The sequence below is a fragment of the Ananas comosus genome, linkage group 2 (genome assembly GCF_001540865.1).
Source record: "Ananas comosus cultivar F153 linkage group 2, ASM154086v1, whole genome shotgun sequence".
In the NCBI taxonomy this organism is placed as follows: Eukaryota; Viridiplantae; Streptophyta; class Magnoliopsida; order Poales; family Bromeliaceae; genus Ananas; species Ananas comosus.
The window spans coordinates 6,890,039-6,915,258 of NC_033622.1; the positions used below are offsets into that span (position 1 = coordinate 6,890,039).

Genomic DNA, 25,220 nt, shown 5'->3' on the forward strand with positions numbered 1-25,220 from the left:
AATCTAATGATTGGTGTAAGGTGACGAACAAAGAAAATGCAGTGTTAAGAAAAAATAATATCTATAAGTTTGATGAATCGCCTATAGATAAAGAAATTATTGGATATAAGTGGATATATAAGGCAAAAAGGATATTGAGAGATTTGAAAGGAACAAGAGACCACCGGTTGTGGTATACTAACCCTAATGATTTTTATTTTGGTTGTTTTAATAGTGATTGGACAGGTTCAGTTGGTGATCGAAAAAGTACGAGAAGGGTTCGAGTTGATACACTACCGCAACCGAGGAGCAGATGACCGATATTTTCACAAAGCCACTACCATTGGAGAAATTCATATTTTGCCGAGAGAAGATCGATGTGAAGAACATTAGCATTATGGGGGAGTGTCAAAGATAATGCTAATGAGATTATGATTCGATTATTTGATATTATCCATTATTATATTCGGTTATTGTTAAGATATATTCGGTTATTTAGATTATGGTTAAGATGAAATAGAATCAGAGTAAGATTTTATGTAATTAGTTATAAATAGGTAGGCCGGAATTAATTTGTTAATGAAGCCCGGAGTTGCCATAATTAATTAGCGCTCACCGAAGGTTGCATATGGTGATGAGTTATTTTCTTCAATAAAATTATTTTTAGTTTTGCTTGTTTGACAACGTACTAGATTTTTTGATTTGTCTTCTTCCTCTCTTGTCTTTTCTATTTTACTTTTTGTGGGAATTTCTATATACCATAACAAGTATATAGAACGTATTTGTTTGTGGCCCACCGCCGTAACATCCTCAGCATAGTGGCGTATAAATGTGAGCCGTCGCACATATATTGACCAAAGTGATAAGTGAGATGATAAGTTAATGTGAATCCAACTCATTGAATACTAGACATATATAAGGGATTGATCCTAAGGCCTTAGAACCAACCAGCTTTGAAACAACTATGTTACCTAAAAAACTGATCAAATAGAAAATTATAACTCGATTGAGTTGTTAGACAGCGAAGCGAGAATAGTCTTAAAAATTGAAAGGTGCACGCGGAGTTAGGAGAGTAGTACATCTTGTCTACAAAAAAGGACATTAGCAAACTGTTATTTCTCAGAATGTAACATGCAATACTCTTCTCATGAGTGGCTGGTAGTGTTATATTATTGCATTGACATCAGATAGAATTGTAGTTTTTCTCTTGTATTTAGGAGAAATGTTGGCCCTACAATTATTTTTTGGTTGTAATTCTACAACTATATCATCTATGAAGCCATATTAATAAATCCAAAGGGTTAGATCCTATAACCCTTTGGGGGCTATAGACTTAACATTTTTCTGTATTTATTATCGCTATCTTGCGTGCCTTTCCCTTCAATAAGTAGGCTTACTCTTCCAAATGCACCTAATTTGGCACGTGGTCTCAAATTATGCTAGTAATGACAATTTTTGTATTCTAGTTCATTAATTATAGGTTAATGAGCTTTACATTCAATATTTCAATAATTATTAATAATTATTATTAAATTATATTAGTTAATAAAGATCCTATAGGTTTCAATGTCATTTTATCTGCGACTAAATACTTATTTGCTAATTGAAAATTTTATTAACATGTAAAACAAATTATTTATGCATGTCCAATTTTACGTTTAGACTTTTCTTATTTTCAGCATGAAAAATTATTTATGCATGTCTAATTTTACGTTTAGACTTTTCTTATTTTCAGCGTTTCATGTTAAAAGCACATTCACTATTCACTATGTGCAATAATAAGTGGTACTATTCCTGTTTGTTATATTTATTGTAAGTAATTTCGACTTGCAACCATTCTTCCTTCCTTTGATAAACTCCTCTACTCTTAGGGGTTTTTTTTTTTTTTTTTTTTTTTTTTTTTTTTTTTTTTTTTTTTTTTTTTCCAACAAATATGGATACCCAAATACAAATATTTTTGAACTTCCGATAATAGTATTTAGCATTATTTTATTTTTTATTTCTTTTCATATTTGTGCAATATCATATACATAATTTTCAATTTTATATAAAGAATATACCCCGATCTCTCTATTTAACTTTTGATGATCAGGTACTGCTTCATGATTTCTGATTTTCCTGTAAGTATTATATCCAGAATCCGGATTGATCTTTCTATTTAACTTTTGATGATTAGGTATCGTTCCATGATTTCTGATTTTTCTATATTCAATTTTTTATTTCTCTTTTGCATCTGTTATCTTGAAAACTTTATTTACATTTATATTAAAACTTTCTATCACATATAATCACTACAACAGAATTAGGTTATAGGAACACATATTTGGGACACTTTGAGTAAGTGTCTCATTTATCCTAAAACTTAAAAAAACATCTACTAATGCCTAAATATAAAGCCCAATCAAACTAAAAATAAAATATTACTCTACTCAACCCACCACACCTAGTCCATTTCGCCCGATTACAAACAGTAAAAAAAAAAAAAAATCAATTACCATCTTTTCTTCTCTCTTCACTCAATCCACTGAAATTCTAGACGAAGAGCCTTTCCTGTCGTCCTCCTCCACCACCACAGCCAACGAGATAGAGTTTCGGCGGTTGCTAAATGCTTAAATAAGTGTTGATAAATTAGCAGCACTCTTTTAGTTTATAACGACACTCTTTAACTGTCGCTATATACCTAGCGACCCCATATATAGCAACATTTTTTAAAAGTGTCGGTAATTTTAGCTAGAAGCACTTTTTTGACATGTACCTACATTTAAAAGTGTTGCTATAGACCGTTTTTGTTGTAGTGAATGTAAAGACAAACAATTTAGACCTCATATATAATATATACACATACACTTAATCCATAAAATTACAATTCATGAAATGCACAAATTTCATACTAGTATATATAAGTATTACTATATACCAGATATAGCTAGCCCTAATTCATACAGCATATAATATAATTCATAATAAGAATATACGTGAGGATGAGGATCGTGTACACCGCATGTTGACATGCCTGGGCATTCTCTTTCATACCGTGCGATTTATTTTTGTTTGTTCATTCTAAAGAGGCCAAGCATGCCGTTGGAGATCACATTACTTTCTAATTAAATGGACTTATTCCCAGATTTGATATATGAGTAAATTTTGTTACATATTGTTGACAACGAATTTTGTTCATAAGATATGGACATATTCGGAGAAGGGATGTGGGCGATAGCCGAATGGAGGTTTCGCTTGAGTAAGAGGGGGCATAACAAAAGCCATTTTGATAAAAAGCTTCAGAGAGGCCTGCAGACAAACCATTTAAAATTTAAATAGAAAATGTTGAAGAATTTGAAAATAGCTGCAACAACAGAGATGATTTCAGACAGAGAGAGCGTAACTATCTCGTGCAAATCGCTCGGATGAATTACAGCTATGTCAAGCCGGAGTTTAATATTGACAACTGGCTACGTAAGGAGGCATCGATCGAAACATATCCAATTTTATCCATATTCTCTACTAGTACTAGATGTAGGCACTACAACAGAATTAGGTTATAGGAACACATGTTTGGGACACTTTTCAGTAAGTGTCCCATTTATGCTAAAACTTAAAAAAACATCTACTAATGCCTAAATATAAAGCCCAATCCAACCAAAAATAAAAGATTACTCTACTCAACCCACCACACCCAGTCCATTTGGCCCGATTACAAACAAAAAAGAAAAAAAAAAAGAAAAATCAATTACCATATTTTCTTCTCTCTTTACTCAATCTACTGAAATTCTAGACGAAGAGCCATTCCTGTCGTCCTCCTCCGCCACCGCAGCCAACGAGATAGAGTTTCGGCGGTTGTTAAATTCTTAAATAAGTTGTTGGTAAATTAGCAGCACTCTTTTAGATTATAGCAACACTCTTTAACTGTCACTATATACCTAGCGACCCCACATATAGCAACATTTTTTAAAAGTGTCGGTAATTTTAGCTAGCAGCACTTTTTTGACATGTACCTATATTTAAAAGTGTCGCTATAGACCATTTTTGTTGTAGTGAGGCATTATCACTGAGCAATGGTAACGTATAGTTCCTCTATCATTGACAAGACTGTCCGCCACCAACCACCCCCGCTGATGCTGATCATTGCCCTCATCGGCGAGTGCAACTCCTGTTGCACGTCTCTGCTACATGCAGCATCGTTTCACTGACACGAATATAGCTCGATTTTGGCTCGAATCAACAGTTGAGATTTGAGAGGCCGACTGCTTACGGTTCATCCAACGCCCAACATCTCGAACGCCTCTTCGAGACCGAGCAGTCTGTTCGGACTAGCTCCTACCGAAGCCTGAAGCATTGAGTTGTTTGGAAAACTAAATTGGAGTACTGTACGCTCTTTGATCAGCCTTGACACAAAGTTAGATTGCCTTCGGTCAGAGGGACGAGGAAGTCGGACAAACAGAAGCACACCACGCGTCAATCAGCAATTCGCTTGCAGCCAACACATATATAATATTAGAAAAATTTATAGAAATTTAACTCTATAGAATAATTAGTTATTTCGCATAACATCAAAGTAGAAGTTTATAAATTTAGATCTAACGAGGCATTCAGAGGATATATAGTTTGACACCCGAGGATAGATAATTTGATGGAAAATGGTACCAAAATTAATGTATGGTGGAGATCAAAATGATGATGAGTACAATCAACACGCGGTGTCCATCATGATTCCGAAAGAAGTGCCAAGGACACATCGAATCAATTATATACTACGAACATGCGCCACCAGAATTAACTATAATTGATGAGAGGAATCCTATGTACAAATTGTACCATTTGATTAACAGGCAACTAAGAAATTCTATCAGACAATTATGAACATTAACAGAATCACTACAACAAAAACGGTCTATAGCGACACTTTTAAATATCGGTATAAGTCAAAAAAAGTGCTACTGGCTAAATTACCAACACTTTTAACAAGTGTTGCTATATATGGGGTCGCTAGGTATATAGTGACAGTTAAAGAGTATCGCTATAATTTAAAAAAATGCTGCTAATTTACAAATATTTATTTAAGCATTTAGTAACCGCTGGAACTCTATCTCGTTGGCTGCGGTGGCAGAAGAGGACGAGAGGAAGGGATCTACGTCTAGAATTTCAGTCAATTGAGTGAGGGGAGGAGGGGAAATAATAATTAATTTTTCTTTTCTTTTTCTTTTCTTTTTCTTTTTTGTTTATAATCGGGCCGAATGGACTGGGTGAGGTGGGTTGAGTAGAGTATCCTTTTATTTTAGTTGGATTGGACTTTATATTTCGGCATTAGTAGGTTTTTTGAAAAGTTTTGACATAAATGTGACACTTACACAAAAATGTCTCAAACATGTGTCCTTATAACCTAATTCTGTTGTAGTGAATGAAGAATAGCGAAAGAAGAATTTTGCTTAATTAGTAATTTTACACCCTCCTTGTTTAGTAATTTTACACTCTCCGTACTTTCAGGATCAATATTTTCCCACTAGTTTTATAATTTTCTTTTTTATATTTAAAATTTTTAAGTGGACTGTTGCAATAATTTTACGTGTACAAATATTATTTTTCTCTCTCTCTCCGCTGTATATGTCTGAGGATAATTACCTCAACTGTGTAATTAAGGAATGAGACAATGATGAGCGAAATGATGGGAACCGATCTCGATCACCACCCAGGGAAGGAGCCAACCAACGAAAACTGGCGGTTGCAAGAACTTCACGTGACATGTCTCAAGGCTTCCCTTCGACCTTTCACACCCCTCTCCCCAAGCACTATAAAATCCACTTTAACTTCGTTTAGCAACATACTGGCAACTAACCAAGCTCCTTACTACTACTACTACTACTACTACTATTACTACTAGCTAAGGGAGAGAGAGCCCATGATGGCCATGGACTCCTCCAAGATCACAGCTCTTCTCCTCATCCTTATTCTCTCCATTTCATCCACCCCTCTAACCCTAGCTTGCGGCTCATGCCCCACTCCGTCACCGGAGACCCCGAGTGGACCCATCCTTCCCCCAATAATCGGCAAACCACCCATCACCCTTCCGCCGATTATTGGCAAACCACCCATCACCATCCCACCAATCACCGTCCCGCCTATCACTATTCCACCGATCATTGGCGGCACGCCACCCACAACTGTAAAACCAGGATGTTCGCCACCGCCTCAGACCTGCCCCATCGACGCCCTCAAGTTTGGGGTTTGCATAGACTGCCTGGGCAACGAGATACATCTCGGCGACCCGGCAGTGCAGTGCTGCCCACTCATAAGCGGTCTTGCAGGGGTTGCAGCAGCAGCGTGCTTGTGCACCGCCATCAAGGCCAAGCTGCTCGACATCAACATCTACCTCCCGCTTGTGTTCAAGCTCCTCATCACCTGCGGCTACTCCATCCCTCCTGGTTACACCTGCCCGAATTAAAGTACAAACAGTTCACTTTCTTTGCTGATTCTTCTTCTGGTATATGAACTTTCTTAATTTGCTTCTTCACTAGTACTGCTGGTGAGATCATGCTTGCTCTTTCTTCCACTTATGCTCCGGTTGGCAAAACTAAAAGAAAGAAGAAAAGAGCAATAAAAATGAGAAGAGAGAATCATTTTCTTCTTCTCTTCTTCTTCTTCTTCTTCTTCTTCTTCTTCTTCTTCTTCTTTTCTTTTTCGAAGTAATGCTTAATTTTCTTTGGGTTTCTTCCTAAATTTGGAATAAAGTTTTGGAGAGGAAGATGAAGAAATGAAAAGAAAAGAAGAGAAAATAAGCAACGAATTAAAAAAAAGAAATTACACTCATCCATCCAAAGGTTTAGACACTTTTTTTGAGTTTTTAATATTAAAAAAATTTGCATGACTAGTGTGAGAATATTAGTAGTTGGATGAAAAAGTTTGTAAGATTTAAATCTACTATTTGGGAAGTAGCATTACTCAAAGTAAAAACAGTAACTTACATCATCAAAAACTCACTTTATTATTATTATTATTATTATAATATATTTTTGATTGTCCAAATTTTATAAGGAACACTCAATTTCTTCTATCTTCTTTTTTTCTTTTTTCCTTTTCTAATTTTTCTTTTCAAATTTTCTTTTCTGATCTTTTTTTGCTGATTTTCTTTTCTGATTTTTTTATCTGATTTTCTTTTCTGATTGTTTCTTTCTTTCTCATGCTCTTAATTTACAGCCGAACAGCAAAATATTACAGATTTTATTAAAGCGTTGAGCAAAATGTGTAAATGGTTGAAACTGATATACAGAATCCTTTTGTTCGCAGGGAAAAGGGAGTTAAGGAATGTTGCTGGATTAATTGTAGATGGTGATGAGACATAAGAGGATGTCAACTCACCCATGCATGTGTATCTTCTGTTTCTTTATTGGTTCTAAATTTGTGTTTCCTTGGTGCAATTTGTTCAGATGTTCTATGTTGTATGGATTCTTCTCGTTCTAATTCCTTCATTTTAATGTGTACTTTTGTGTCATGAGAAATAAATACCTGGTTTAACTGAATTATTGTGTAGAATGGAATCAATATACAAGTATTTACCGAAGTTTAGCGACTTTTGCATATTGCCTCCTTGATATTTAATCTTCACAAGCAGCTCCTCCAAACTTTATTAAGTAGTTTATTTTCACTTCTGTCCAAGCGAAGTTACTAATGGAATAGTAGTTTTGGTCGCATATCTTGTACAAGAACTTGCAAAAAATTTCAAAATACAAATAAACTTCATATTCTCTCTGTTAGATTATAAGTTTCTTTATTAATTTATTATTTATTTCTTTCGTTGAAAGGATATATTTCTTTGTAAGTTTGTGTCTTTTAGTTTAGGGTTATGTCCTTTACTGCAGAGATATTTGTTTTTGTGAAAAGTTGCAATGTTTTATGCTCTATAAATGAAGGTCATGTGATTTGTTGTTCGTGTGGATCAAATTGTACTACAATTATACTGAGTTCCTGTGAACTTGAGTTCAGTCATATTTATATAAATTTTGTTGTTTTAATTTTAAATATTTTGTAGTTTCTTTAATATAGTTTATAGCCCACCAACATTTAGCATCAAAACCAAGTTACTAGAAAGAAACTCTGTCAACAAATGACCAATCAACTTCTCCAAACTAAAATCCCAAAACTATTCAAAGACAATTATGAGAATTGGTGCATTCAAATGAATACACTTCTTAGAACGTTCTCAAGACCTTCGGGAATTAGTTAAAACTAAGATTAAGCATTTTGAGCCAGTGGTTTGAGTCAATGAGTTTTATCGTTAGCAGATCGGATCATTAAATTTGGTATCAGAACTAGAACAACAATATTCCTTTGGATTTTCCATATATTGGCTAATTAATCTGACACCATAGCTGATATCTGGTCTACCCATTGTTAAATAACGAAGACTTCTTATTAGGCTTTTGAATATAATTGAATTAATTTTCTTTCCTATGTCACTTTTGTTGAGTTTTGTTCCACAAGCAATCAGTGTGTTGATTTCTTTAGAATATTTTATTATAAATTTCTTCGAAATACTTTCAGCATATCTCTTTTGAGTGATAAAAGTTTTATTTTCATCTTGTTTAACTTTAATTCTGAGAAAATATGACATGAAGCCTCATTCTGTCATTTCAAACTCTCTTATCATGATATTGTTGAAGTCATCAGTCATATCCTTACTCCGGTGGTTAATAGATCGTCAACATACACGCGTATGATCAAAATTTTCCCTTCTTTTTTAATTTTTCTTGATGTATGTCGCATTAGGGCATTTATAAAATCTAATCTTTTAAAGAAAATTATCAAGATGAGTATTTCATACTCGTGGAGCCTATTTTAAATCATATAAACCTTTATTTAATCGATAAACTTTATCTTCTGTACCTTTTATTTTGTAGCCAGGAGGTTGTTGAATATAAACTTCTTTCTCAAGAAAACCATTAAGAAACACCAATTTTTACATCCATTTTATGTGCTTGCCAACCATGAAAAGCAGCTATTGCAAGAATTAGTCGTACTGTATATATCAAGTTAGGCTATAGTTAATGCAGTTTCTTCTTGCTCTATGTGTTCTTGGTACCCAGTTTTAACTAATTCGCAAAAGTCTTGAGAACCTAGAAGTGCTTTCATTTGATTTACATCAATTTTTGTAGTTGTCTTTTAATAGCTTTGGGATTTGCGTTTGGAGAATTTGATTGGCCATCTGTTGATAGATGTAATTAACAATTGCATCACTTGTAGTTATTAATAACTAACTACATATGTCTCTTGATGAAAAAGGATATTTTAAAATTAAAAGGTGCGACTCTTAGTTATGAGTGCCTTTTAGTGTGAAAAGAGATGTCCTTTCATGCCTATAATATATGCACATTGTATGGAGAGTTAAAATTAAAAATTTAAGTTAACAAGTGTCACGCCCCGGGGTCCTATTTAAGTTCAAAAACAAAGCGGAAGTGCCAACATTTTTTTTGTTTTAAAACCTGACCTCCAGGATATGCCAGATCCGCCACAAATATAGGGAGTCCATTGTTCAGACGGACAGAATCTCCTATGTATTTGCACGGCATCGCACAAGTACAAGATACAAATATCACTATGCCAAAGACAACCACACATATGAACATCTACAGATAATCATACACCATTCACAAGCACATCTTCAACCAGAGTTATTCATAAATCCACAACTATTAGTTTAAAATATTTTCCACCCGGAAACTCATTTTGAAAACCCTAAGTCATGAACCAAGAAAACTGTTTTAAAAACTGTTTCCCACACGAAAACCTTTTCCTTTTTAAAACACACTACCACGAGCGGTAGAAAACCGTTTCCATTTAACAGAAATCCATAAATCCTTTATTACATTCATAAAACACATGAATTTAAAAATAATAAGTCACTAAACCAACTAAATAGTCTAAGTCATTTATTTAAAGAAACTGGGCTAGAGAAATTAAACCAAAATGACGGGACGGTGGCTTTATCGATCACTAGACGCGCTGCTCACAAATCGTCCTACTAGGACCCGCGACGTCACCTGTAATGGGGGTGGAGAGTGAGCATGTAAACATGTTTCCCCTCCCAGTGGGTACTGCAAGCCAACGAGGGCGAGGGATACTCACCAGTCAAGGAGGATATCCACTGCCCCGGATTGACGATCTTTTCGATCAGCTTCAAGGATCGTCGGTGTATTCTAAGATTGACCTACGGTCCGGGTATCATCAGCTTAAAATCTGGGCTGAGGATGTGCCAAAGACCGCCTTTCGAACTCGTTACAGCCACTACGAGTTCACGGTGATGCCATTCGAACTTACCAATGCCCCGGCAGCCTTCATAGATATAATGAACACGGTCTTTCGGGCATACTTGGATCAGTTTGTCGTGGTCTTCATTGACGACATCCTGATCTACTCACGGAATGACCAGGAGCACGAGGATCATCTCCGACGAGTACTTCAGATACTTCGAGAGCACAAGTTATATGCTAAGCTCAAGAAGTGTGAGTTCTGGCTTCGCGAGGTATCTTTCTTGGGGCATATTGTGACTCCATTAGATCCGAAGAAGATAGCCTCGGTGGTCGAGTGGCCTGAACCAAGTTCGGTGACCGAAGTCAGGAGTTTTCTGGGTTTGGCGAGTTATTATCGGTGATTCATCGAGGGCTTCTCCAAGATCACCGCATCGCTGAACAAGCTTACCAAAAAAGGAAAACGATTCCTGTGGACTCCGCAGTGTCAGCAGAGCTTCAATAAGCTGAAGGACCGACTGACCGGCGCACCCGTTCTGACTCTGCCACGGCCTGGTGAGGACTTTGTGGTCTATTGCGATGCCTCACGGGTCGGTTTGGGGTGCGTGCTTATGCAGCAGGATCGGGTCATTGCTTACGCCTCTTGACAGCTAAAACAGTACGAGAAGAACTACCCGACTCACGATCTGGACCTTGCAGTGGTAGTGTTTGCCCTAAAGCTGTGGAGGCACTATCCATATGGGGCACACTGCGAGGCGTTCACTGATCATCAGAGCCTGAAGTACCTCTTCACCCAGAAGGAGTTGAATCTCAGGCAGAGACGTTGGCTCGAGCTCTTGAAGGACTACGACATCATGATTTAGTATCATCCGGGAAAGACGAACGCGGTGGCGGACGCCTTGAGCCGGAAACAGCCTTCAGGTAAGTTGTCCTTCATGATCACAAGTCAGGATCGTCTTGTGGAGGAGTTCCGCCGTCTTGAGATCGAGGTTGTTTCCACCGGGGCCACGGCCCAATTGATGTCCCTGGTAGTACAACCTACTTTGACAGAGCGGATTTTGCTCAGGCAGCAGAGTGACCCGTACTTATAGAAAGTGCGGGCGGATATCAAGCAGGGCAAGGACGGGGACTTCTCTATCCACACTGATGGATCTCTACGCTTTAGAGGCAGGTGGTGTGTGCCTAGTGACTCGGAGCTGAGGAGCGACATCTAATCCGAGGCGCATCGATCCCCTTACACAATTCATCCAGGCGGAACCAAGATGTATCGCGACCTGAAGCAAAATTTCTGGTGGCCTGGAATGAAGCTAGATGTGGCTCAGCACGTGGCTCGGTGCTTGATTTGTCAGCAGGTGAAGGCTGAGCACCAGTGACCAGCAGGAAAGCTGCAACCACTTCCGATACCCGTGTGGAAGTGGGAGCAGATCACTATGGATTTTGTCACCGGATTGCCTCGTTCACAGTGGGGCCATGATGCGATCTAGGTTATAGTGGATCGGCTGATGAAATCTGCTCACTTCCTGCTGTTGCACACTACGTGGGCCCGTGATCGACTGGCACAGTTATGCATTGACGAGATCGTCCGGCTTCATGGCGTGCCAGTGTCAATTGTATCTGATCGGGACACTTATCTACCGCTGGTGGAGTTCACCTATAATAACAGTTATCAGGCGAGTATCGGGATGGCACCGTACGAGGCTTTGTATGGGCGTCGATGTTGGTCACCTATCTGCTAGGACAATATCAGAGAACGCCAGTTGATCAAGCCAGACTTAGTGGAGGATGCGGAGGCAAAGATCTACATTGCGAGAGAGCGGCTTCTGACTGCACACAGTCGACAGAGGAGCTACGCGGATCAGCGGAGACGTGACCTGGAGTTTCAGGCCGGTGAGCATATGGTGCTCAAGGTGTCAGCATCCAGGGGGATCAAGCTGTTTAGTTTGCGGAACAAGCTCAGTCTGCGGTTTGTAGGACCATTTGAGATCCTGGAGCGCGTCGGTCCGGTAGCGTACAGATTGACTCTTCCTCCGAGTCTCGTCCGGGTGCACAATGTCTTTCACGTGTCCAAGCTTCGGAAGTACATTCTGGATCCATCCCAAGTCATCAGTTCGACGTCTATTCAGCTGCGGGAGGATCTGAGCTATGATGAGGCTCCGTTGCAGATTTTGGCACGTGAGGTGAAGCAGTTGCGGAACAGGAGCATTCCGTATGTTAAGGTTCAGTGGGAGAATCACGAGGAGCGCAAGGCTACGTGGGAACTTGAGTCTTCTATGCGAGAGCGTTATCCGTAGTTGTTTGCAGGGGATATTTGATTTAAGTTTCGGGGATGAAACTTCTTGTAAGGGGGGAATGATGAAATAACCGAGATTTTGATCAATAAAGAGAGAATTGAAATTTGAATTTTGAAATTCGAATTCAAATAGATATATATATAAGTGTATATATATGTGTATTATTGGTGGAAACAAAGAGGGTTGGTTTCGTCTCGAATCGGCCATCAAATCGTACGAAAAGAAATGCTAGATTCGATGCCCCAGTCGTGTTGAACGCGCTTGCGCGATCTGTTCGGAAATCTGATGGACAGATCTTCGGGAATCGCGAAATGTTAGCTGAGGGGTCGAAATCGGTAAAACGAGAAAAATCGCGAAAAGCCCAATATTTTAATGCGTTGTTTTCCGTGATTTCAAATGTCGAGGGACTTGTGTGCAAATTACACATGCTGGTAGGGGGCCTAGCTGAAAATAATGGACTATAGAGGGCTTTTCTACAATTATACACCTTGTATAAATGTGGTTTTAGGGTTTCACCTATGGAACCCTAAACCCTAGTCCACCCAGCGGACCTCAACTCCTCCCTACCCTGCCCGTGCGTGCGCCGTGATCGCCGGCGAGCGTCTTCGGCCGCCGGAAAACCCAGCAGCACCTCCCTCTCTACCCTTCTTGGACACCCTCTCCTCCCTCTCGGCCGGAGTTAACTGGAAAACACTCACAACCCCTAGAAGTCACATCCCTGTGGCCAAGACCCATCTCCGGCGTCGTCCCTGCCGGCCCTGCCGTCCCCGTGCGCCGCCGGAGCTGCCTGTGCGAGCCACGACCAGCCTGGGTAAGCTCAGGCCGATCTGACTTTAGCTCGGGGCCCGCTTGCTAAGGCCTCCCTAGCTCGGCCACCCCGACTCCCTCCGGCCTCCGACGACCTCCCGTGCCTATCCTCGTCGTCCCCGCGTGCCGCCGGCGCTGCTCGGGCTCTTTGCGGCCATCCAGATCTTGTGCGGGCCGAACCTGGGCCCGCACTGTCATCGTGAGCCGCCACCGCCCACCGTCGGGCACACCGCCCCTCCCTCGGCCTCCGGCGACAGATCGTCGACGCCCGGTGCTCCTCCGGCCACCACCCGATCGCCGCGAACTCCCTGAACTGGGCCCGCACTGTCATGGTGAGACGCCACCGCCCACCGTCGGGCACACCGCCCCTCTCTCGGCCTCCGGCGATAGATCGTCGTCGCCCGGTGCTCCTCCGGCCACCGCACGATCGCCGCGAACTCCCTGAACCTGAGTTGAGCCGTGCAGGCTTTTGCCCTGCTGCCGTGCCACCGGCCATCACGCGCTCGGCCCTTCTCCGACCGGCCGCAACCTTTCCCTGCCGGAGCGTTCGCCGTCCAGCCGCCACCGGTCACCCTCGGGTTTCGCTGGTCTAAGCATTTATTTGTGTTTGTTGTACAATTTTTGGGGTTTCGGTCACCTTTCCGGCCATCCGAGGGCACCTCGATATGTTCGGAAGTAAGCACGATGATCCTTACTTCATGCTAAACATCGTGCTCACCTCTATTAGGGTCAGAGATGCCCCAGTTTGCCTGATTGATGCGATTATGTGGCTGTGCGCGCTGTCTCGCTGAAGTTAGCATTGTTCGTGCGCTTGCCACAGTGGCCGGCAGTGCTCCGAAGAGTGAGCACGGCCTACGGCATGCCGAGACCTATCAGCGGGTGTCTCAGCTTGGCTGAATGACCCTTGGTTTGCGTGGTCGGACCATAAAAGCCCGAAAATTATATAAAATAATGTGATTTTATGCAATCGGGAGGACTTTTATGCAATTGCTTGTTTCGTGGCTGCTGTTGGCAACATGTGTGGGCAGTGGGTAACCTCTAGACTGGTTGTCCAAGTCCTCTGGCCTTTTTGAGGATCGAAAATTGATTTCCGGTGCATTTTTAGACGAAATCCGCTGACGGAACGCGTTTTCGGTTCAGAATTCTTCCAACGGTGCCTCGTGATGATTAGTGTCATCACTGAGCCTTGTTGGCTGGTCACCCACGTCGTTTTGAGGGTTCGAAAGCGACGGGTGAGCGACGGTGGGTTCCGGTGTCGAATTGGATACTTTCGGGAACCCGGATCTTAACGATTATCCAACGATAATCATTTTGGAGTGAGTTAGTGTCTTCGTTGCTAAGTCACACGAAAATATGTGTTTAGTGGCACCGGGCGACTAGTATCATGAGTCGGTGTGTTCCGGGACAGTTCGTGGGTCCCGGCGGAGTCCCGGTGTAGTTTTCGGGACTTTCGGCGTGTTCGACAATCGATTTTGGGAAATCGATTCCCGTAGGTTCGTTGGTGGGGAGTGTGAGTTAGTGACTTGTGTTCGTGGGTTGGATTCTAACCCGGTGGACCCTTCGTATGTCTAGTTGTTCCGTCTCCGTAGTCGAGAAACCAGTTCCATATTTGTATAGGTGGGTACTTCGATCCAAAGTCGGTACACTCGGTGATATTCTCTTTCCCTTGTTCTCTCGTTGTTACTCTACTTGCATATATTATATATTGAGCCTGGCACCTATACCATGTTTCCTTGTTGCTCTAACTTAGTTATTAGATATATATATATCACTATATCTATATATATATATATATATATATATATATATATATATATATATATATATATATATATATATATATATCATGTATCATGTTTAGAGTAGAGCGTTATCGTGACTATCTGTGAGATTTTGACCTAGTCGGTCAGTGCGTTGCATCTGTTTCATGACCTAGTTGGTCGGTTGTTGTATTCCATATCTGTGACCTGTTCGGTCGATGTACTGAATTATTATCGTGACCTACTTAGTCAGTTTGATTATTTGATGACCTATACGGTCGATATACCCTGAGGAGTAGGATTGTCGGTAGTTGTCGATTGTTGGCTATTGAGCATATTAGCATCGATCGCCACTGCTCGTACGCATTTCACAAACACCAGCAATCTGATCCACCGAAAAAGGGTGTTCTTTTCCCGAAAAGTGGTTGGATGTGCTAGCCCGTGAGCCCAAGAGGGGTTATACGCTTTCAGACCCAGGTGCTTTATGCGAGGGTCATGGGCCTGAGGTGTTGCGGACCAATATGGCTTGTTTCTGTTTAGAGCAGTTTTGGCATGGGCCTGAGGTGTTGCGGACCAATATGGCTGTTCCAGATTAGGTATTTTGGACTCGTTGCCCGTTGATGCATACATACAGTAGCAGTAGCTGTGCATTTGTATATCCTATTCATTCATTATTGTTGCTACTGTATTTCATTTACCCATATTGTTGTTTATCCTCCTTGACTGGTGAGTACCCCTCGCCCTCGTCGGCTTGCGGTACCTACTGGGAGGAGAGACATAAACAAGAATGTCATTGAATCCTCATCCTTATAGATTCTTGGATCCAACCCCTTTCTTACCGCACAGCATCTCATGCCAATAGAATGGTTGCAGCTCCCTAATGCAACTGACCCCCGTATCCGAGTGCATCAATCAACACTAAAGAGGCGCTGTCACACCTCGGGACTAATACCAATTTGGGCCGGCCCGGGCACGTCAAACAGACGCCGAATGGATAGAGTTTTTCCTATCCGCCCAAGGCTCATCACCTATACATTTTCAAGCAGGAAGTGCACTAGCGGAAACGTACACAAACGGCTTACATGAGGGTAAGCAATAGCCATGAGTGAAAGAAGGAAACTAAACATTGACACAAGTACTATGATTCTCTTTTGATCACATATATCCATTTCATCCAACTTGTACATCCATAAAGTCTTTACATTTCATTACATCACTTGCATCATTTCTTTTTATATCACATTGCCTCAAAATAAAACTTTACATTCTTTTTCTTTACTTTAAACATCTTCAAGTACAAAAGATGACCATAGGGTAGCTACTAACAAAATGTGAAATAACCCAACTCTGGTGGCCTCTGACTATGGTGCGATACCTTTACCGCGATCGCTCGCCGCCTCGCTGGGTCCCGGCTCTGTGGAATAGTGGGGTGAGAACTACAATGAAATTCCAAGTGGGTTCGGCCCCAATCTCACCGACTTTCCCACTAGGACTAACTCAGGCATAATAGAAAGGATAAGCAGAATAGTAACCAAACTATAATCATGATGCTAATATGCCTGAACAATAAAGCAAGGAATATGCTCAACGTAAATCATGCAAGTATGCAAGTTCTTTATTCTTTACTCTTTATTCTTTAATCTTTGTTCTTTGTTCTTTAATCTCACGGCTAACCCGGGGGTTTCGCCACATTAACTTGCCCACATTAAGTCCATCATCGCGGGCCCTCAGCTGCCTCCCGCTAAGACTGTCCTCGGGTTTACTTCAACCCGTGATGCAAAACTCCAGAGCTCATCGCTCACGGGGGAGCGACCGCCCTCGAGCACGGAACTCATAGCAAGTATAATCGATCCTTAACTCTAAGGATATATAGTTCAATCATTGTCCTTACACTAACTCTAATGTTCTCTTCATCACTTTATTTTGCTAACTCTAGCAATCATTGTTCTTTAACTTTACTCGTTCTTTATGCCACTTTCATTTTTTTTACTTCTCTCTAATCATTATCATTGTTCTTTGCGTCACATTTCTCTTTGATGCCACGCACATTGACTCTAGTGTCACTTTACTTTACATTATCGAATGTCACTCGATCTATATTTTATTGTGTCACTCTGTTCTTTCATCTCATTGGGTACTCACATTATATCTCATGCATACATATAGGGTTGAATAGGTTCTCAAACATTTCAAATAGCACGTGTACTCACATCATGCAACACTCACATATACAACATCACATCTACACTATAATGCATGCAACAATATAAATATATACTCAATTGAATGAAACATTAGGCATAGAGAAAATTCCAACAAGTTTGGATAGCACCACCCACCTCGTATGCATACTAGAATGCTACGGTGATTTTCTTGGGATTTTTAGCCTCTTAGTTTGTTACCTACGGCAAAACGAAGCCCTATTAGGCCATTTTGCTCATACCTTTACATTGGCATTTCGTAACGTCAATCCGAGCGCACCAACGCGTCGGAAATACCCCCAATTAGGTTTCTAGAGGGTCAATTTTATTTTAGAACCTTTACAAGTTAAAGCCCCAATTTGGGTGCCCTATCTCATAACATATATCAAACCTAGGGTTTGATCTCATTAGGAAGCAAAAGAAGCTTCAATCTACTCTAGAGACTCCATAAAAACCATCCTTAGCTCAATCAAAACCCATTTTAAGGTTTCACCATGAGAGGGGTTGAAGCTCTCCTCTAAGCTTCACCTCCAACATCCAATCCATGGTTTTGATCTCATCCACAAGCAAAAAAAAAGCTTGAAACATTCATTAGGCTCAATTAAAACCATTTCCCGGTCATTGGGTTCTCATTTTTAGGTTTTACCATAAAAGGGATCAAAGCTTACCTCAAAGCTTTCCCTTCTTCAAGCTAGAGATGAGGGAGAGGGAGTTTCTTCACTCCTTCTTCTTCTTCTCCACCTTCTCCTTCTTCTTTTCCTTCTTCTTTTCCTTATTTTCTTTATCTTCTTCTTCTCCTTCTTGTCTTCTAGAGAGAGAAAGAGAGAAGAGATGGAGTGTAAGGGAGAGAATGAGAGAAATACCCCATAACCCCTCATATCATAACCATTGGGTTGCATAAATGCAAATAAGCCTCTCAACTTTTACTTCATTAAACTGCCCAAACTGGGCAGAATTCGTGTTCGGGGACCGGTCTCCCCGACTTGGGACCGGTCTCAGAGGGCTCTCCCCGCGCGCAGCCAAGGCCCCCGCACAGTGCACCCGGTCTCTCCCAGGGGGACCGGTCTCTCGGGGACCGGTTTCTCCTCGCAGGGACCTGTTCCCGAAAGCTGGTTTTCTGGGACTTAGCCGATTTTTCAGCTTTCTCATTTTTCACGCGTTCGGGGACCGGTCTCTCCCACCAGGGACCGATCCCTGAGAGCTCAAAAACTGCAGCTTGCAGATTTTTGATTCTTTAACTCTCGAAAACCTCCCACAATGCACTTTTACTCATTTTAACATCTTCGGACTCTCCGAAGGATACCATCCTCGCACTTTGGTCAATTTGACTAAAGTTCGATATTTATTTTCCGAATTCTCGGTATATTACAGACGCCCACACCCTACAATGGTGGAAGGTCACTAATGGGTTCATAACACTATTAACTTAATATTTTATTTAGGGAGATTAGTTGTCTCGTCAGTTTTAATTTATTATTAATTTACATCTCATGCAAACCATCCCATCACTTGCATATATACATCGCATATATAAAAATAACTACCGGTAATAATCATGGATTTTATCTTGATTCGGGCCTGAGCCACTAGGCCAGAATCGGGTCATAAGGGTATTACACACAAGAAAACCTTTTCTCATTCTGCATCTTGATCAAATTGGAGTTGATCAACTCTTGTCTTCTCCCTTGATCAGCATCTGGTCCAAACTTGATCCGCATCGCATCAACTCTTGAATGCAACGAATCCCTCTGGACGTAAACTACCCTTTTCCCTTATTAATTTTACAATAATAACTTTACAACCCATAAAATTAATGAGACATGCAGGTCTCCAAATTACATAATTTAATTAGCACACGCAGGCACCAAAATAATCTAATACTGGGTCCTTATTAAATTACAACAATTCACATCATCACATGATACATGCACATCACAAGGTCGCTATCCATGATCATCACCTCATATACATCACATGCATATAATATTAAATTCTCAAATTCAAATTCTAATTAATAGAGTCTCGGATTAATTTAAAAATAAATCTTTATTTGTTTCAAGAATCGAAATTCATTTTAAAATTATTAAAAATGATTTAATACATCTCATGTATTAAAAATACAAAATTTTAAATTACAATTTTGCGCAAAGCAACTGCACGCTTAGCCGCATCGCACACAAGCATCTCACAGCCCGCATGGCACGTACGGACCCGCACCATGTGTGTATGGTCAATGTGCATTGCGGCAAGCACATGCAATTGAAAAACAAGAACTAATTAATTAGTTATGCTCATGGCCATCTAAAGGTGTCCGTGGACCGGACCGGGTTGGGTCTGGGTAGTTGATATACTGTACCCGTACCCTAAAAAGAAATGGTTAGAAAAAAAATATATACCCTACCCATTTAACTTCGGGTCATGTCCGAATTAGGGTACTTAAGTTACTAACATACCCATCAGGTCTATTTGAGCGGATCTAGGTAGTGACTATCCGTATACTACCAGTTCAAAACCAGATATGGGTCGGGTACGGGTACCTGTCTATATTTTTTTTATAGACTTTATTAAATTGTTTGGGCAAAATTTGTTTCGGCCATTGTATTTACTAATTAAAAGTCTAAAATTCAAAATAATTTTAAATGTAAACATACAAAAATTAAAAAATTATGATACCATATTACCGATAAAGAGAATATAAGTTGTAATAATTACTAATATTATATACTAACATTCAAAAAAAGGGGGAAAAAATAAAGATGAATCAGAAAATTTACTAAATAGAATATTCATTAAAAAAAACTAAATTGTCGACTATGATTGGAAAAGGGATTTGGAAAAAAAAACTCGTACCATACCTGTAAAGGATTAATATCACTAATGATGATGACGATAGAAATATTGTTTCATAAAAAACTCTTAGGCGGAAATGAAACAAAAAAAAATAAAGAGTTAAAAACAAAGAGTAAACGAATTAGAAAAAAGAAAGTAGTAAAAGAGCGGCTAGGGTTTCAGTGTTTCCCTAGGATGAAAATACTTAGAGATCCCTCGTCTATAAGTCCTATTAAAATTGATCCCTCAACTTTAAAAGTTCACAATTTTTTATTTACTATCAGATATTTCATCGGGTCCGGGTCTGGGTCCGGATTTAAAAACTATTCCGAACCCTACCCATTTGAAAGTTGGATTCGGGTCGGGTCCTAATCGGGCATGGGTATAAAATATTTGGACCCATATCCGAAACTTTAATGGGGTTTTTTTTTACCTGTATACTATCCATTTTTTATCGGGTCCGGTTCGGATCCGGATAGGATCCGGGTAGGCTCCCGGTCAAGTATTAATTGCGATAATATATAAAATAATGCGATGTTTAGGGCCGTTATCGAAATTCGCATACCTTCAGGACGAAGTGAGGGCACGGGTTGACAGATCTCGACGTGCCGGACATTGTGCTTATTGTCTGATGTGCAAACAGCCACAGAGGAGTGCGGCGGAGCTTCTCCAAATTTAGCGATGTAGTGGGTCGGGGAGCTGGGGAGCCAAACCCTTGCGACAAAGTGTCACCGGCAGAAACGGAGGTGAGCACAGTATTCAGTGGGCTACGAGGATCGCCGTGCTCACTTCCGGGAAGATTGAAAAGCTTCTAATTGCTAAAAACTGTGAGGATTGAGATTTGGTAGTGTAGCTAAACTCTCCGTTGACGATGTTTTTGTGTGTAATTTAATTACACAAACACTCGTCAAGTTTCAAGAGAAAACGAGTTAGGATGGAGAAGTTACGCGATCTTTATTAATCACTTAAAGTGATTAGTAACTCTGGTTGGGTATATTTGGACAATTCGTCCGGTTGACGCATAGTTGCACTTTGTTCTGTATTACAGTAGCGGCTTATTATATTCCTCTGTACCATTGTTTACACTTGCATAATTGCTACTGCAGTTATAATATCCATGTATGCATTCTGTTCTACTTTTAAGTAGCGGTAGTTACATGTTCTATTACTGTTCTCTTTCCTTCCGATATTATTGCTACTGTATTTGTGATATATGCTCATGTCTTCGATTATCTCTTCCTGTACCGGTGAGTACTTCTCGCCTTCGTCGGCTTGCAGTATCCACTAGGAGGAGAGACATGTGTATATGTTCTCACCCCCCACCTTTTTCAGGTATTGCGGGCGGTGAGGGTTGAGACGAGGCGTGAGACACGTTAGTAGTGGTTGATAGAGTTTCTGACCCAGTGACATTCGGTCTAGTTTCTATCCTTACTTATTCAAATAAATAACTTAGATGTTTTATGATTCAGTTGATTTTATTATAGTTGGACATATATATGGTTTTGTGAATTTAAATAAAGCAATTGTGGTTTTACGTAAAATTGTGAAAATGAGTTTCTACCCCTCGTGGTAGCGTTTTAAAGAAAAGGTTTCCATGTGGGAAACCGTTTTAAAAAGGATTTTCTCAGTTTTCATGACTCTTAGTATTTCAAAATAAGTTTTCGAGTGGGAAACGTTTTAAACTAATAGATGTGGATTTACGAATATCTGTGATGAAATGAATGATGTATGTGACTGGTGTTTGTATGTGGATGTTCAAACTTGTGGCTATATCTTGTACTTGTGCGACGCCGTGCAAATACAGGAGAGATTCTGTCCGTGTGAACAGTAGATACCCTGTATTTGTGACGGATCTGACATCCTCTGGGGCCAAGGTTTTCAAAAAAAAATATTTGGGCACTTCCGCATCAGTCTTTAAATCAAAAAAGGATCCGGGGCGTGACAAAAAATATGAATAGAGAAAAACCGTGCCTTAGGTAGCCAAAAAAGGAGCACAGGGGGCTCCGGCCGGCTCCGGCGCCCTGCCGGCACGCACTTCGGTGGCGAAGGGGGAGGGGAGTGTGGTGCTCCCCTAGGCCGGCGGTAGGGAGCGGCGGCGGCAACGGTTGGAAGAGCTCAGCCCGCATAGAAAGGGGCTAGAGCAAGGGAGAGCCCGCCAGCGACGGCGGCGGCCGAGGGAGGCAGGAGCCGGTGGCGACGGGTTGCCTGAGGTCGGGGAAGTTGGCGGCAAGGGTCGGAGGTGGCGGTAGTCATGGCTTAGAGGAGATCGGGTTCCCCCGGCCCAGGGTTGCCGGACGTGAGGTCCCCTTGGCTGCAGCGATGCCGGCGGAAAACGGGGGTGTCGAGGTTGGACGCCGAGGTTCAGGAAGGTCGAGGGCATGCCAAGGAGGGCAGGCTCGGGTCCCTGGCTGGCTGGGCTCACAAGACAGGGAGATAGGGGGGAGAGAAATAAAGAGAGAAAGGTTTGCAGCTTCTTCAATGGCCGGGGAGGGGCGCAATGCCCTCAGAGCAAATAGGGCGTGGCTGCTGGGTGTGAATGGGTGGAGAAGAGGGTTAGGGTTAGGGTTAGGGTTAGGAAGGGAAAACCCTAGGTATACATGTGGGCTTTCGAAAAAATCACGCATAAGTCCACGAAACTCCCATATTTATAACCTAATCCCTCATAGCGCGTGCAAAATACGCAGCGGCACCTCCATGTGCGAAATCGCGTGATTTGGCGCATAAAATATTGGAGGATTTTTGAAAACATGATTTTCCCCATAAAGACCTTTCCTTGTAAATCTTGCAATATTGGATAGTCCACCCGTCAGATTTGCGAACGGACTATGCCAGCGCTTTCGGCACTGCCAAACTTGAAGTCCACATTTTCGTTTCATCAAAATCGATCAACAATTCCCACAAAATGAGCCCTCTCTTATCACACATATATATAATATATATATGTATAATTGGATTCATATTCAAATTTAAATTTGAAGTTTCCTCAAATTTAAATTCTAGATATTACATCATCCTCCCATAGAAAAAGTTCATCCCCCCCTGTGGGTTTCTCGTAAAACAAAGTGTCAGTTGTATTTAAAAAGCAAAGACACAATGTATAAATTGCCCCATCTGCGATAAAAGACATATATCTCAAAATCGTGCATTGAACGTAAAATCTGCCAGCGCCATTGGCTCTAGCACAGTCGAACCATCAAAAATGAGCTATTGGATCACCGAACATAGAGTCCAGTATGCTACAGAAACCATCTATACTCAATGGCATCTCTCAGAAATATGAGTTACAATTCACTTTAAGTGAAAAACACTAATTACGTAAAATCTTAATTTTAAATCATTTTTTGCTGAAATTTGACGGGTAGTTTTAAAATTAAAAAACACACGATAACATATAAAAGAGATCAAATTTACATAGGAAAAATCTCAATCCTCACAGATAGATATTAGTGGATAGTATACATTTTATCCTATATTGGTTATTAGATATCTACTTGTGGTTCAGTTGGTGATTTACACTTGATATTTTGGATGATGTATGTATGAGTTTTGGATACTCATGGTTTTGAATACTCATGGATTTTGGACACATATGGCTTTGGATTCGAATTTCGGAATGTGGTTTTCTACCCCTCACAGTAGTGTTTTGAAAATAAAGGTTTCCATGTGGAAAATGGTTTTCAAAGTGGTTTTTCGGCTTTTCTTAGATTTTCAAAAAAACTAGAATTTCAAAATGAAGCCTTCGCATGGGAGGCGCTTTCAACTAATTGGAATGAATGTGAATTTGATGTGGAATGGTTGCAACTAAGGACGGCTAGCTGTATGATGTGAAATTAGTGATCCTTATACATCATGTATCGTTGTGTGTGTGAGTGGAAGTTTGGTTGTTAATTGTATATGTGCTACGTATGCCGTGCAAATATAGGGGAGATGCTGTCCGTTTGTTTCAAAAATTTTCTGTATTTGTGGTGGGTCTGTTATGTCCAAGTTTTAGAAACTAAAGGGGGCAGTTTTCCATTGACTTTGATTTATAAAGGTAGCCCGATTTCAAATTGGCTTTCAAAGAGGGACCTCGGGGTCTGACAGGTATATTTGAAAAAACCAAAAATCAAAATACTTTTTGTACCCCTAACTTTAGGGCAAATTAAAAAGTTGGTGATAGTGAAAGGGCATATTTGAAAGGGCAAAATAGTAATTTCATACAGATAACAACTATTGCTAATAGTTTATTAACATAATTTATCTCTAAGAGTATATTTAAAATAGGTTGGAACGTAAAAAGGGTATTTTCAATATTAGCCTTCTAAGAGTGGTAAATCAGAAAGTGAAAACTTTTCAAGGGTATATAAGCAATTGCCCCTAAATTATAATATTTTTAAGTTGTTATCCTCTAATAGAATGGTGCCTGGTCTTTCCGTTATCAAACATTCAAAAGACGTATGCAAATGTTATATAATTGAAAAACAAACCCTACTTTCTTTTATTAGTAGCAAAATAAGGTGTGCAACGAAACCTCTAAATTTAGTCCATACATATATATATATGGTTCTTTTCCTGAATCTTATGGAGAGAATAAGTATTTTATTACTTTTATTGATGATTGCACTAAAAAGATATGGATATACTTTGTAACATATTAAAATCTCGAGAACGATTATCGAACTTTAGCTAAATTGACTAAAGTATGCGAAAGAGATGGATGGACAATTAAAGAGATGGATGGATGTCAACCTTTCTTGGGTCACGTTATATCCGGTGAGGGCGTCTCGGTGGACCCAAAGAAAGTGGAGGCAATTAAAGATTGGCCTCGCCCGACAAGTGTAGCGAAGATTCGTAGTTTTCTTGGACTTGCGGGCTACTACCGGCGGTTCGTGGAGGGATTTGCCAAAATAACTACTCCACTAACGCGCCTTACCCATAAAGGGGTGAAGTATATTTGGAGCCCCGAATGTGAGCGGAAATTTGAGGAGCTAAAGGAAAGGTTGACATTGACCCCGGTGCTTGCTCTACCGACGCCGGGGGAGAGCTATGTAGTGTACAGTGATGCTTCTTACATCGGTCTCGGGTGTGTTTTGATGCAGAATGGCCGAGTTATAGCTTATGCTTCACGCCAGTTAAAGA

At 40.5% G+C, this 25,220-nt stretch overlaps 1 protein-coding gene across 2 annotated transcripts; it reads left to right on the forward strand.

Moving 5' to 3' along the window:
• LOC109723253 (36.4 kDa proline-rich protein-like) lies at window positions 5,775-7,490 on the forward strand. 2 transcript variants are annotated; one of them, XM_020251576.1, is made up of 2 exons: window positions 5,775-6,454; window positions 7,258-7,490. In XM_020251576.1, the coding sequence occupies exon 1, from the start codon at window positions 5,873-5,875 to the stop codon at window positions 6,413-6,415; it is 543 nt and encodes a 180-aa protein (XP_020107165.1). In that variant the 5' UTR covers window positions 5,775-5,872; the 3' UTR covers window positions 6,416-6,454; window positions 7,258-7,490. The 2 variants fall into 2 exon arrangements, with proteins under 2 accessions (XP_020107165.1, XP_020107158.1); XM_020251569.1 differs by having other exon boundaries at window positions 5,775-6,416.

What these genes read in the sequence shown, in the direction of transcription:
- LOC109723253 (XM_020251576.1), top strand. Translation starts at nt 5,873, where the DNA reads ATGATGGCCATGGACTCCTCCAAGATCACAGCTCTTCTCCTCATCCTT.